The sequence below is a fragment of the Lontra canadensis genome, unplaced genomic scaffold (genome assembly GCF_010015895.1).
Source record: "Lontra canadensis isolate GAN:19392208 unplaced genomic scaffold, GSC_riverotter_1.0 scaffold93, whole genome shotgun sequence".
NCBI classification, from domain to species: Eukaryota; Metazoa; Chordata; class Mammalia; order Carnivora; family Mustelidae; genus Lontra; species Lontra canadensis.
In genome coordinates this window covers 69,182-82,035 of record NW_022631087.1, presented here as the reverse complement: position 1 = coordinate 82,035, position 12,854 = coordinate 69,182, and the positions used below count along the sequence as shown (strand labels likewise).

At 44.4% G+C, this 12,854-nt stretch overlaps 1 protein-coding gene across 5 annotated transcripts in view; it reads right to left on the bottom strand.

The window, feature by feature from the left end:
• The window catches only part of HCFC2 (host cell factor C2), a 63,942-nt gene extending 59,492 nt beyond the window's left edge, over nucleotides 1-4,450 (bottom strand). For 4 of the 5 annotated variants that reach the window (XR_004380203.1, XM_032836750.1, XM_032836748.1 and 1 more), the window contains exons 1-3: nucleotides 4,246-4,450; nucleotides 2,646-2,794; nucleotides 1,204-1,364 (exon numbers count right to left, since the gene is read on the bottom strand). Coding sequence is in view for 4 of the 5 variants with exons in the window: in XM_032836750.1 (XP_032692641.1) it covers nucleotides 1,204-1,364; nucleotides 2,646-2,794; nucleotides 4,246-4,408 (473 nt within the window). In the remaining variant the exon portion in view is untranslated. The remainder of the gene's footprint in view (nucleotides 1-1,203; nucleotides 1,365-2,645; nucleotides 2,795-4,245) is intronic. The other variant, XM_032836751.1, reaches the window with a different exon arrangement.
• Between the last annotated feature and the right edge of the window lie 8,404 nt (nucleotides 4,451-12,854).

The following is a 12,854-nucleotide window of genomic DNA, read 5'->3' as shown; positions in this document are numbered from 1 at the left end:
GTGGAATGTGAACAGAAATGAATCTGCTATCTTTAACCAGAGGCTTTCAAAAGCACTGCATTTATCTATTTGCTCCCTCAAGCAGCATAAACTTGATAAGCTTGCCCATTATACACAATAACCTAAAAAAACCTGACTAATACATGTTACATGAAAAGGGTTCTAAAAGAGGCACATCAAATTGAATTATGTGTGTGCCTGTGTTCAAGGACAGTGATGCTCTAAGAAAGAACTTCATATACTTTCTAATTTCTTGCATTTTTATAAGTCTGTATCCAGAAAAATCTGTTTAATATAAAAACAAAAAAGACATGTACCACAAGTAAAAGTATCTGGCTTAGTCTGGTGGGATAAATTTTTTCCCTTTTCTCCAGTTTCTAAGTTTACCGTGATGTTTTAGTATGTGTCATTTTTTAAAGTTTGGAAAAGACAAAAAAATTAAGGCTCTAACATCAATGTAATGTAGGTAATATATTGATGGCAACCTGCAAGTTCTCTGAAAGTAAGGCCAACAATCTTATTTAGCCAACAAAATGACAGTGAAACGTAGATATTTAATCACTCCCATTTCACAGCCAAGGAAAACAGGATTAGATTACTTTCACTAAAGGACACACATGGTAAGCAGTGAATCAGAAAACAGTCCTTCAGACTCTAAATGTCCAAATCCTGAGTGCTACAATGACAATATGATCAAACACTACGGGGGGCAGGGGGGAAGAGGTAATGATTGGTTCTGTTTGGAAAAAAGAGGAGACAATTGGTTCAAAAAATATTTGCTTATATGAATCACTGTAACAGCTTTCTGAATGAAAAGTGGATATAATAGCCTTCATTTTATAGTGAGATTTTTGTCACCAAGTTCCTTGAGACATCTAATTTGAAAATAACCATTTGTTACTTTTGTTATCATTTATGACAAGTGAATTACATTATGGCTTAATACATACAAATAGGTTGCTATAAGCAATTATATTACTATCATTTAATAAGATGATTTCTGATTAGAAAAGGCACAGTTTTGAAAACAGACATATATTCCAGGGACTAGGGAAAATACAACCACACACAAATTTGTTCACTGTTAGGTTTAAATGCAAAAGACTAAGTTTCATCCGTTTTAATAACTGAAAATAGTAGAAATTAAATGTTCTTAATCTAAGTCATAAAATATACATATGGTCCAAAAAAGAATCAGCATACCTGGGAACATTATTGTTCGAATCTTCACTTTCATTTGCCAGACCACCAAACAAATAGCATTTGTTACCATATAAAGAGAAGCTATGTCCAAGACGAGGGCAAGGAGGTAAACCAGAAGAAGGGGGGTGAGGTTTCACTTTTTTCCATAACCAACGGCTTGCCTAAAAAAGAGCATAAATACAATCAACAGTATCAAGAAAGCATTCCTATATTGTCAATAGTATAACATCATACCAATACATTTTAACCAAAATCCAATCAGAAGGCTCCAATAAGCTATTCTAGGGACAAATGACAAGTAAACAGGTAATTTCTGGAACTAAAATAAGCATTGTAATAGAAATTCAGTCTAGTCTTCTTGGGGTGCCTGGGTGGCTCAGTCGGTTAGAAGTCCAACTCTTGATTTCAGCTCAGGGGCATGAGAGTAGTGTGGAGCCTGCTCAAGATTCTCTCTTTTCCTCTCCCTCTGCCCTTCTGCTCCCTCCCCCGCAAAAGGAAAGTCAGTTTAGTCTTCCATATTCACAGCTTTCCTCAATAGCAACCTAAGCTCATAACAATAAACAGCAGTATTTCTAAAATATTTTCCAAATGAAAAATTAAATATACATAGCTTTAGGATTAAATGAAATTGATATATTCTTACTTTCTGAAATTAGGTAATCCATAGATACTATATATTTCAAGCTTTAAGTAAGCATAAGTAAAGATAATTAATCAAAACTCATGCTCTGGCTATGGATGCTCTATTTATCTAAAACTATTTGGTTTTGAATAGGTACAATTCATCTACACCTGTCAATTAGCAGATGTCTTCATGATAACACCTCTGTGAACATACGCACACTTCAGAAATAAAAGTCAATCAAGGGCTGTCAGAGCTCTGAGCATGGTTTAACAGAATCAAATTTATAAAAAACATATGAAACTGTACCCTATTTTTCCATGTATTGCCAGGGGGAAAAAATAATGCTTATTAGTGTGAGGGTAACAATCTCTATAACGAAGGTAGAGGTTTGCAAAGTATGGTTTTGGGACCAGCAGCAGCACATGAGAACTTGGAAGGAATGCCAGGGGTGAGGCCTCACACCAGACAATACTGATTCAGAAACTCTTGGGGGCAGGACCCAGCAATCTGTGTTTTCACAAGCCCTCTGTTGCTGCTAAAATTGAAGAACTAAGATACAAAAGCCTAAACGTGTAACATGTATAACTGTTGCTAAGTAACAGATAGCTTAATGTTACAATTGTTACGCTAGGTATTGAAAAAAGACTTGCATTAGAAACTCTGGCTTCTTAATGAAGTGGAAACATTTTCCTTGAAGCTTATAAAATGTGAAGTTCATACCATTTTAAACATGCAATGAAATATTTAGCAATCTTTCAAAGAATTAGCAAGATCATTATTAAAGCTGTAGCTTGAGATAAATTTGAGACACACTTACTTGCAACTCATATAACTCATTGCTGTATCTTCCATATTCAACCATTCCCCCAAATACTAATATTCTGGTACCATCACAGACAAATCCATGGGCAGCGCAACCTGGAGGGATGTCTCCTCTAACAGCTGGTAGGAACCACTGATTTGTAACTGGTTGCCAAAATAAAATGAAAACCAATTATAATAATAGTTATCACAAACTATGAGTATATACTCTATATTTATCATCTGTATCAGTGGTTATTGGAGATTGGAGATGACTTTGCCCCCAGGAGCAACTGGAAATGACTTTGCCTCCAGAAGCAAACTAAAAATGTATAGTTGTCTAACAGAAGGCAGGGGAGAAATGCTCCTGGCAACTGGTGGGTAGAGATGAGAGATGCTGCCAAACACCTTAACAATATACAGCGCATGCTCTTACAACAAATAATTCTCTGGTTCAAAGTGGCAATAGTGCTGCTGGTGGTGAGTATCATCATCTCTATTTTACAAGTGAAAATCTGACATTTAAGTTGGGTAACTTTAGCGCTGATCCTGAGCAACTGGCAGAGCAAAATTCAAACCAGGTCTAACTTTTTCCAAAGCCAGGACTTTTACCCTATACCAAATTGTCAAATAACTTTTAAACTATATATTAGAGAGCCAGGAGGAGGAGAGGGTAAAAAAATGAAATTTCTCCTACGCCACTATTTTATTAACCTTAACATGACCACTATGATTAAGTTATTTGGTCAAAGTCATTGATCATGACATAGACCCAAAATTCAGTAATTAACCTTACACCAAGGAAACAGCTTCCTCTTGAGAGCCGGCGCCTTTACAAGTTGGGGAAAATTAAATTCCACCCTCCTTTCTATCCCGAGGCACTCAAAGGCAGAGCCTCCCCGGCCAGGGGCACTTGTAATTTGCAGCGGTGCTCAAGCTGACGGTCCTCTCGCCGAGCGCCGCACAGCTGAGCTTCAGCACACACACCCAACTATGCAGAGACAGGCGCCGGTCTCACCAACGAACCACCTCCCCGCCAAAGAGGGTTACCAATGGGGCAAAAATCTTGACTGCCCCCTGTCAGTTACGGGGTTGTATTTGGGGTGAAAGTACCAGGCCTCTCGTTTTCCCTTCTCAGCACCCCCAGCCCTCTCCCCGCCCCGATTCGTTTCCTCCCAAGGAAAGATCGCAGGCGAAGACGAGAAAGGCCCGGAGCAGCTTTGGTTTGGAGTTGGTTTTGGTTTTTGACAGAGGAGGGATCTTGGACCCCCGGAGTGGGCGAGACTTCGGGAAGAGGCCCTGACGGGTGGAAACGGTCTCTCTCGCCCACGTCCGCCCGCAGGGCTTGCGGGCGGGGGGGGGGTCCGGGACCGCCTGCCTGAGGGCCGGCGCGCCCCGTTCGGGGCCCGGTTCTGCCCCGCAGGCCCTGGGGAAACGGAGCTGCCACCCAGGACACTGCGGAACCCCGGCCGCCCGGCCAAGCCGGACTCCCTGCTGCCCGCCTCAGGAGGCAGTGACCCGACGGTGACAGCTGTCAGGGCCTCGGCCGCCGCCTCGCCTCCCCTCCCCCTCCGCGACTCCCACAGGCGGGGCCGTAGAGCCGCCGCCGCGCCTACCCGTGTTGTAGACGTGCAGCTCGTCCGCGATGCCCTCGTTGCCCCCTCCAAAGATGATCATCAGCTCCCGGATGGCCACGGCCCGGTGTCCGTGCCGGGCGCGGGGGACCGGCCCCGTGAAGGAGGAAACCCGCCTCCAGTTGAGGAGGCTGGGAGCCGCCATCTTCCCAACCCCCGCCCCTCTGCCCACAATGCACCGCGCCCGCTCCAGCGCCGCCGCTCCCGGGGGAGGGCGGGGACCCGCCTCCAGCTGTGCGCCGGGGGTGGGGATCATGTGACCGCGGGCGCCCGGGGCGAGGTTAGAGGACTGCGGGGAGCCGAAGTGTCCCGGCAAGGGAGCCCCGCCCTCATCCCCGGGCATAATGTCCGGGCCTGGCACCCTGGGCCACGGGCCTTCGGGTGTAAAGACAGACCTACTGACCAAGTGCCCCCTCCCCACCCAGGGCCCCCGTTTGTATTTGCGCGAGAAAGTACAGCGTTTTCCTTTACGGTCACTTTAATTGAGCATCTAGGATGTGCGGGCGAGTCAGACCCTTTGAACAGTTACAGCGCAACGGGGAGAAGAGCTCGCGCGGAGGTTCGAAGTGTCGGGATCGCGGGGAGGAGGGAGGGAAGTCGGTCTCTGCGGGCGGGTAACGCGCGAGCCCTGCGCGCCCGGGCCTCGAGGATGCCAGCAAATGCGGGAGGAGGGAGGCGCCTGCCGCGCGAGCGAGCGGCCGCGAGTGCGGCGTCCCCAGCCGAGCCCGAGGACACCGACGGGAAGGTCGGAGCTGAGCCTGCTCTGGCAGCTCAGGCACTTGAGGTTTTGTTGGGTGTCGTGCTGAGAAGTTTAGCAACAGTTAGCCGCGAAAGGTTTTTTTGTTTCAGCAGGTGGGAAAGCTATCTGTAGGTTTCCGTTTTATTACTAGCTGACATGTGAGGGTCTTCCATTGCCAAACGCTGTCCTCATTGCCTTATGTGTATTAGTTCATGATTCTCCCAACAAAATGGTAAAGTGGGTACTGTTATCTCCCTTCCGTGGATGGGGAAATGAAGCACAATGAACTAAAGTGATTCTCCCACGGACGCAGCAGAAGTGGATTGGGACCAGGATTCAAACGCGGGGCTTCTAATTCCATAGTTCCTTTTTCTAACAACTGTACAATAACTGATTTTGCTCACGGTCATATGCAACCCTATTAACGCTGAGCTGCCTTATTATCTGGTCCTATAAAGAATTACACTGGAAGAGATAAAATTCCAGAAGAAAAAAAAAATTTTTGAAAGCAGTTTAAATCCCTACCTCACACTCTCAAGAAGGTACCGGCAACATACAGTCGATTTCCTAAAATTCCTTTTTCTTCATCTCTTGCCATTAGCAATTTCTCTCCTAAGCCTGTAACATCCTCTCTCCTCCATCTCCCTCAGTCCTGAGGCTGCTTCTCTACTCTTCATCCATCTAAACTTTCCTTTGAGAAGTGATTCCTTATATGTGTAAAAGAAATTCTCACTGTTCTTTCAGCTGCTGCTTCTCACATTTTCCCTCTCACCGATTACCCCAATTTTGCAATATGGTCAAAGAGAATTTGGGAAAGGAGGGGGAAGATGGCTGGAAACAAGGAAAGGAGTCTATGAATATTTATGTATTAACATTTTTCTTTGTCACATACATAAATGTTTCTGTTATGAAGTATGTATCTGAAACAATACTGGAAACATATTGGGACAAAGAATGAGATTTTCATAGAACTTAAAATATTTAATTTAATACAAATTGTACTTTCTTCTGAGAGTTTAGGGTTAAGATGTCTTAACTTTCATGAATGATGTTGTAAGTAGATGGTAGCTCTGTGTGTGTGTGTGTGTGTGTGTGTGTGTGTGCGTGTGTGTATTTAATACCCTTATAGCAAAAGATGAAGGGCAAAATTGAAAGTTGTAACCCAATATTGATATTCAAATTTAAAGAATCAAAACTTGTCGGGGCAACTGGGTGGCTCAGTGGGTTAAAGCCTCTGCCTTCGGCTCAGGTCATGATCTCAGGATCCTGGGATCGAGCCCCTCATTGGGCTTTCTGCTCAGCAGGGAGCCTGCTTCCTCCCATCTCTCTCTCTCTCTCTCTCTCTGCCTGCTATCTGCCTACTTTGATCTGTCAAATAAATAAATAAAATCTTAAAAAAAAAACAACTTGTCTATGATATGTGAAAGGCTGAAAATCCCTGAACTGGAGGAAAGATGAAGGTAAAACCTTATGAGAAAGGTGATTACAGGTCATAACTGGTTTCTCAGATAAGGAGGTGCAGGACAATGGAGGAAGTGTGTATTCATTTCCTAGAACTGCTGTTACAAAATACCACAAACCGTGGGGCTTGAAACAACAGAAAGTTGTTGTCTCACAGTCTGGAGGTTAGAAACCCAAAAATCAAAGTGTCAGCAGGCCAAGATCTTTCTGAAAACTATAGGGGAGAATGATTCCTTGCCTCTTTCTGGCTTCTGGTGATGGCCATTGATCCTGGCATTTCTTGGTTTGTAGCTACATCTCCAGCCTTCATCATCACATGGTGGTGTCCCTGTGTATCTGAGTCTCTTCTCTCCTTATAAGTTCACAGTTATATCCTAATGACATCGTCTTAACTTGATTACACCTGCAAAGACCCGATGTTCAAATAACGTCACATTCTTATGTATTGGGCATTAGGATTTCAACATATCTTTTGGGGGAACACAACTCAATCCATGACAAGGTGCTAATCCAATGGAAATTATATTTTACTACAGTAGCTTTGGCTCAACTCTGCTTAATGAAGAGTGTAGAGGAGGTCCCTGATTCTCAAGAAAGCTACCCTCAATCTTTGAAATTCTAGGAATGGAAGTAACCACCTAGGAGGAGAGTGTGGGAAAGGGAAGAGAGAGGCAGAAGAACACCGTGAAGAAGCCAACGTTTAAGAGGTAAAAACAGAAGGAGGCGCTCATGAAGGAAACGGAGAATGAGGAGCCAGAGGTCAAAAGGGAAACAGCCAAGGGTAAGAAGCCACAGGTAAAGGGCGTTTCACAGCTGCGGAAGTGGTAATCAAAGCCAAAAGCCATAGAGAGGTCAGATAAGAAAAAGACAAGTAAGTGTCTGTTGGATTTGCAAATTAGGAGGTTATTAGTGGCCTAGATTAAAATACTGAAGTGGAAGGGAAGCCAGAGAAGATCAAAGAATGAGTAACAAGTAAGGAAGTGCAGATAAGGTGTGTAGCCTACTTCTTACAGAGACTTACCCGGGAAAGGAAAGAAAACAGTGGCTGGAGGGAGAAATGGATACAGGGCAAACTGCGTTATTTTGCATGGCTGAGATGATCATGACTGTGGGCCCAAGAGGAAGGATGCAGTCAAAAAGCAGAGATTGAAGGAGCAATAGCGGGATGTCTTAGTCAGTTTGGGCCACTGTTAAAGTACTATGGACCAGTGCTGGCTCAGTTGGTAGAGCATGTGACTCTTGGTCTCAGGGTTCAAGCCCTGCATGAGGTATAGAGATTACTTTAAAAAAAAAAAATCTTTTGGGGCACCTGGGTGGCTCAGTGGGTTAAAGCCTCTGCCTTTGGCTTGGGTCATGGTCCCGGGGTCCTGGGATCGAGCCTCGCATTGGGTTCTCTGCTCAGTGGGGAGCCTGCTTCCCTTCCTCTCCCCCTTCCTCTCTCTCTGCCTGCCTCTCTGCCTAGTTGTGATCTCTGTCAAATAAATAAGTAAAAAATCTTTTTGAAAAAATACTACAGACTGGGTGGCTTATAAATAACAGGAATTTATCTCTCACAGTTCTGAAGGCTGGAAGTCCAAGAGGGCAGCACAGTCAGGATCTGGTGAAGCCCTTCTTGCTGGCTGCAGACTGCTGACTTCTTGCTGTATCCTTACGTGGTGGAAGGGGTGCCCCTCTGGAGTCTCTTTGATCAGGGCACTAATCCCATTCCTGAGGGCTTCACCCTCATGACCTACACACCAAAATACCAAAGGCCCCACATCCTTGGGGGTGAGGATTTCACCCTGTGAATTTGGGGAGGAGGCACAAACATTCATAGCAAGAGAATATGACATTTGGAAATGCTTTTTGTTTTAAGTGGCAGGATATCCAACACAGTGGCTAAATGATAAGGCTGTTCATTATCTCACACAAGAAATCTGGGGTTAGTTCAGTGCTGTCATGATTCTGGTTCGTGGCTCTGAATTTCTCTTGGCCTTTCCTTTGTGGTCATAAGAATGTTCTTGCAGCTCTGGGCACTGTGTCCTCATGTTACCATGCCCAAAGATAAAAATCAGGAAGACAGCCAAGATGGGGAAACAGAACTCTCCTTTTACAAGGAGAAAAAGCATCTTGCCTAGAAATCATCCAGCACACTTGCCCTTGGGTTTCATAGACCAGAACTAGGGCATTTGGTATATTAAGATTACATTCACTATGTTCATGGAAATACAAAAACAATGGCTTTAAAAGTGTATATTTCAGGGCGCCTGGGTGGCTCAGTGGGTTAAGGCCTCTTTGCCTTCGGCTCAGGACATGATCCCAGGGTCCTGGGATCGAGCCCCACATGGGGCTCTCTGCTCAGCGGGGAGCCTGCTTCCCTTCCTCTCTCTCTGCCTGCCTCTCTGCCTACTTGTGATCTCTGTCTGTCAAATAAATAAATAAAAATCTTTAAAAAAATGTATATTTCTCCCATATACATGAATTTTGGAGGTAGCAGTCCAAAGCTGGCAGGCATGGCAGCTGTGTTTCACCAAGTTGTCAAGAATTTGTAGGCTTTGGGGCGCCTGGGTGGCTCAGTGGGTTAAAGCCTCTGCCTTCGGCTCAGGTCATGATCCCAGGGTCCTGGGATCAAGCCCCACATCGGGCTCTCTGCTCAGCGGGGAGCCTGCTTTCTCCTCTCTCTCTCTGCCTGCCTCTCTGCCTACTTGTGATCTCTGTCTGTCAAATAAACAAAAAAAAAATCTTTAAAAAAAAAAAAAAAAAAAAAAGAATTTGTAGGCTTTGTGGATTGGAATTCCTCCTTCCAACTCATGAGCCAAGGTGGCTGCCCCAGCTCTAACTATTCCATCTACATTCCAGCCCACAGGAAAGAGTAAGGGGAAGGAATGTTCCCCCCTCCAGAACACATTCTGGAGTTATATATATTCTTTCTGCTTATACCCCATAAGCCAATATTTAGTCACAAGGCCACAGTTAGTCGAAGAATGTCTGGGACACGTAGTTTTCATTTAGAATGGCCATGTTCCCAGCTAATGTTCAAGGTTCTGCTCCAGAGAAAGAAGAAGAGAACAGACATTGAGGTTCATCTACAGGAGTCTGGGAAAGTCATTGTTTTTGTTTGTCTGTTTGCAGCCTCAATAATGAGAAGCAGGCAAGGAAAAAAGAAGTTGGAAATGAGAATTGCTTGAGCTAACCAACTAGGCCTCCATCAGGGAGAATTAACAATGGAGCAAGATTCTGAAGATCAAGAAAAGATGGCCTCAGAAATACACATGGATTTACATGTGCACTAGGGTTGACTATGTTCTGTTTCTATACTATAGATTATAGATTATACAAATTTCTAGAAGTCTATATAGAAAACAGAAAGCTCTCATGGGTGGTGTTGCTCTAGCCATTCAAGTTTCCATTAGAGGAGGTACCTTTATCTCTCACTACTTTTTCCCCTTTACTCTTGCTCCCCCATACCAAACACCCATCAGGTATCTGGATTTGCAACATTGCAAGGGTGAAGGTCATGGGATTTAGAATGTAGCCATTTGCTAGTTGTTTTATCTTGGTCAAATTATTTATCCTCTTTGAGCCACAGATTCTTTGGCTATAAGATGAGGATAATAATAGCATCTATTTCTTAGAGTTGTTTTGAAGACCAAATGAGATAATGTATGTAGAGTCCTTGCTTTGTATGGTAGTACAGTTCTTTTTTTTTTTTTTTAATTTGTTTATTTATTTTAGAGAGGCAGGGAGGGGGAGCTCAGGGCCTGATGTGGGGCTTGATCCTACCACCCATGAGATCATAGGCTAAACCAAAACCAAGAGTCAGACACCCAACTGACTGAGCCACCCAGGTGCCCCAGTAGTGTAGTTCTGTAAAAATGACCACATAAGTTGCAAAGTGACCTTAAATTTCAATGGGAAAAATTACAATGGTGCTGTGATCTCTAAATATTTTTGTCAGAATATTTAAAATTCTTACTATTGGTTTTAAATGCCTAGGGAAGGAGTACCTGGGTGGCTCAGTCAGTTAAGCATCTGCCTTTGGCTCAGGTCATGATCTCAGGGTCCTGGGATCACACCCCACATCAGACTCCTTGCTAGGCAGGACAGCCTGCATCTCCCTCTGTCTCTGCCTCTGTCCCCTGCTTGTGCTGTCTCTTTCTCTCTCTGTGTCAAATAAATAAATAAAAGCTTTAAAAATAATAAAATAAATGCCTAGAGAAATGAGAAAATTAGTAGACCTAGTATTTATTTGCTATACTGTAATTTGAATCGTTAGAGACATTGAGAATTAAATGTTTGGGGGGGTTAGTTTTTTTGTTGTTTGTTTCAAACTTATCAAGAGTGGAGTGGGGTATCTGAATGGCTCAGTTGGTTAAGTGTCTGCCTCCAGCTCAGGTCATGATCCTGGGGTCCTGGGACCTAGACCGACATTGAGCTCCTTGCTCAGTGGAGACCCTGCCTCTCCCTCTCCTTCTGCTCCCCCACTCCTGCTCTCTCTCTCTCTCTCTCTCCCTCTCTCCCTACCTCAAATAAATAGATAAAAAAATAAAACTTATCAGGAGTAGTTTGAGCAGTGCTTGCCTTTCTGTCATATAACTTACTGTACAGAGTAAGCATCTTTTATCTGCCTTGACAAATTGTCATACTCCTTTCCAGGTTTGGATCAGCTTTCTATATTTTACTCTTTGGACTTTCAACATCAGGAAATATCTTTGAGGGTTCCTTTAAGATGAGTTTTTAATCCATATCATCCTTTTCTGCACAACCACTTTCTACATCTATGTTCAGAAAGTCACCTTTACTAAATTCTTGCGCTGCATATTTAGAGTTGCATAGTGACAGTGCCATCCCACAGCCAGCTCTTTCTTCTCTACCTCCATTTACCTTGGATTTGAACTTCACTCAGATCATTATCGCTTTTTGTTTCTTTGCTACCCTATTATTTTTGTCTGCCAGTTCTCTGTCTTATCCATTTTTGTAAATATCCCTGGGGAATTAAGGAGGCAACAGGACCCCATGCTTTGTCTGTACATAAACTGAATAATAAATGTCCAGTGACCAGTTACTGGCTGACCGAAAGACTAGTGACATGGTTGGTCACAGATCCCAGTTTGGATCTGTTATTTGCCTAGTAATTTCAAAGACTAAAAAGTTAGCAGCGGAGTTTGTCCTTAGGCAAGTACTCACAGTTAATATACTATGGTAATAGACATGAATTGTGCTGTTGAGGGTCTGATGTCATTGAACTATACCATGAAAACGGAGATCTGTGCTGTTGCCATGCAGCACAGCTGCCATGCCTGCCAGCTTTGGACTGCTACCTCCAAAATTCATGTATATGGGAGAAATATACATTTTTTTAAAGATTTTTATTTATTTATTTGACAGACAGAGATCACAAGTAGGCAGAGAGGCAGGCAGAGAGAGAGGAAGGGAAGCAGGCTCCCCGCTGAGCAGAGAGCCCCATGTGGGGCTCGATCCCAGGACCCTGGGATCATGTCCTGAGCCGAAGGCAAAGAGGCCTTAACCCACTGAGCCACCCAGGCGCCCTGAAATATACACTTTTAAAGCCATTGTTTTTGTATTTCCATGAACATAGTGAATGTAATCTTAATATACCAAATGCCCTAGTTCTGGTCTATGAAACCCAAGGGCAAGTGTGCTGGATGATTTCTAGGCAAGATGCTTTTTCTCCTTGTAAAAGGAGAGTTCTGTTTCCCCATCTTGGCTGTCTTCCTGATTTTTATCTTTGGGCATGGTAACATGAGGACACTTCTTGTGCTGCACTGTGTGATGCCTGGCAGGTAGTTAGTCCTTAGGAAGTAGTAGACGGTTTTACTTGTATCATCGTCGTCATTTTCATTATATGACTCCTGTTTCTCCTCTTCCTTCTGAGCGGCAGGCCACTGAGGAGTCAGCTGGAGAGGGAGGGGCTGGTGCTGGGAGGTGGCAGACAGTGCTGTTTCCAGCCAAGCACATAAATTGCCATGTCCAAGGGATACCTTAATCTCAGCTGAGGATTCAGGCCAAGAGCTTCTTGGCAGAGGTCTGGGAAGGAGTTTTGGGGAGTGCCAGCAGGTGGGCCGGACTCAGCAGAAGAGAGGCAGGGCGGGCAGGGCTCCTGAGATGCAGATGCTGTCTGAGAGGTCTATTCGCAGATCACAGGGCTCCGGCCGCCATGGGTCTTGGTTAGAGCTATGGCCAAGGCATGGTGAGGGCAGCTGGCAAGAGCAAGCCAGGACTCTGGGCCAGGTAGTGCCTACACCAGTTACCAGAACAGGGCACCGGTACATCAGTCAAGGAAGAAAAATACTCATCTGAGTGAGTGCAGGCATATTTCCTGTAGCTTAGGGGGTAGTGGAGAAGAGCCCAGAGCACCTCCACTTGGGCCAAGATGGTGACCCATCATTTA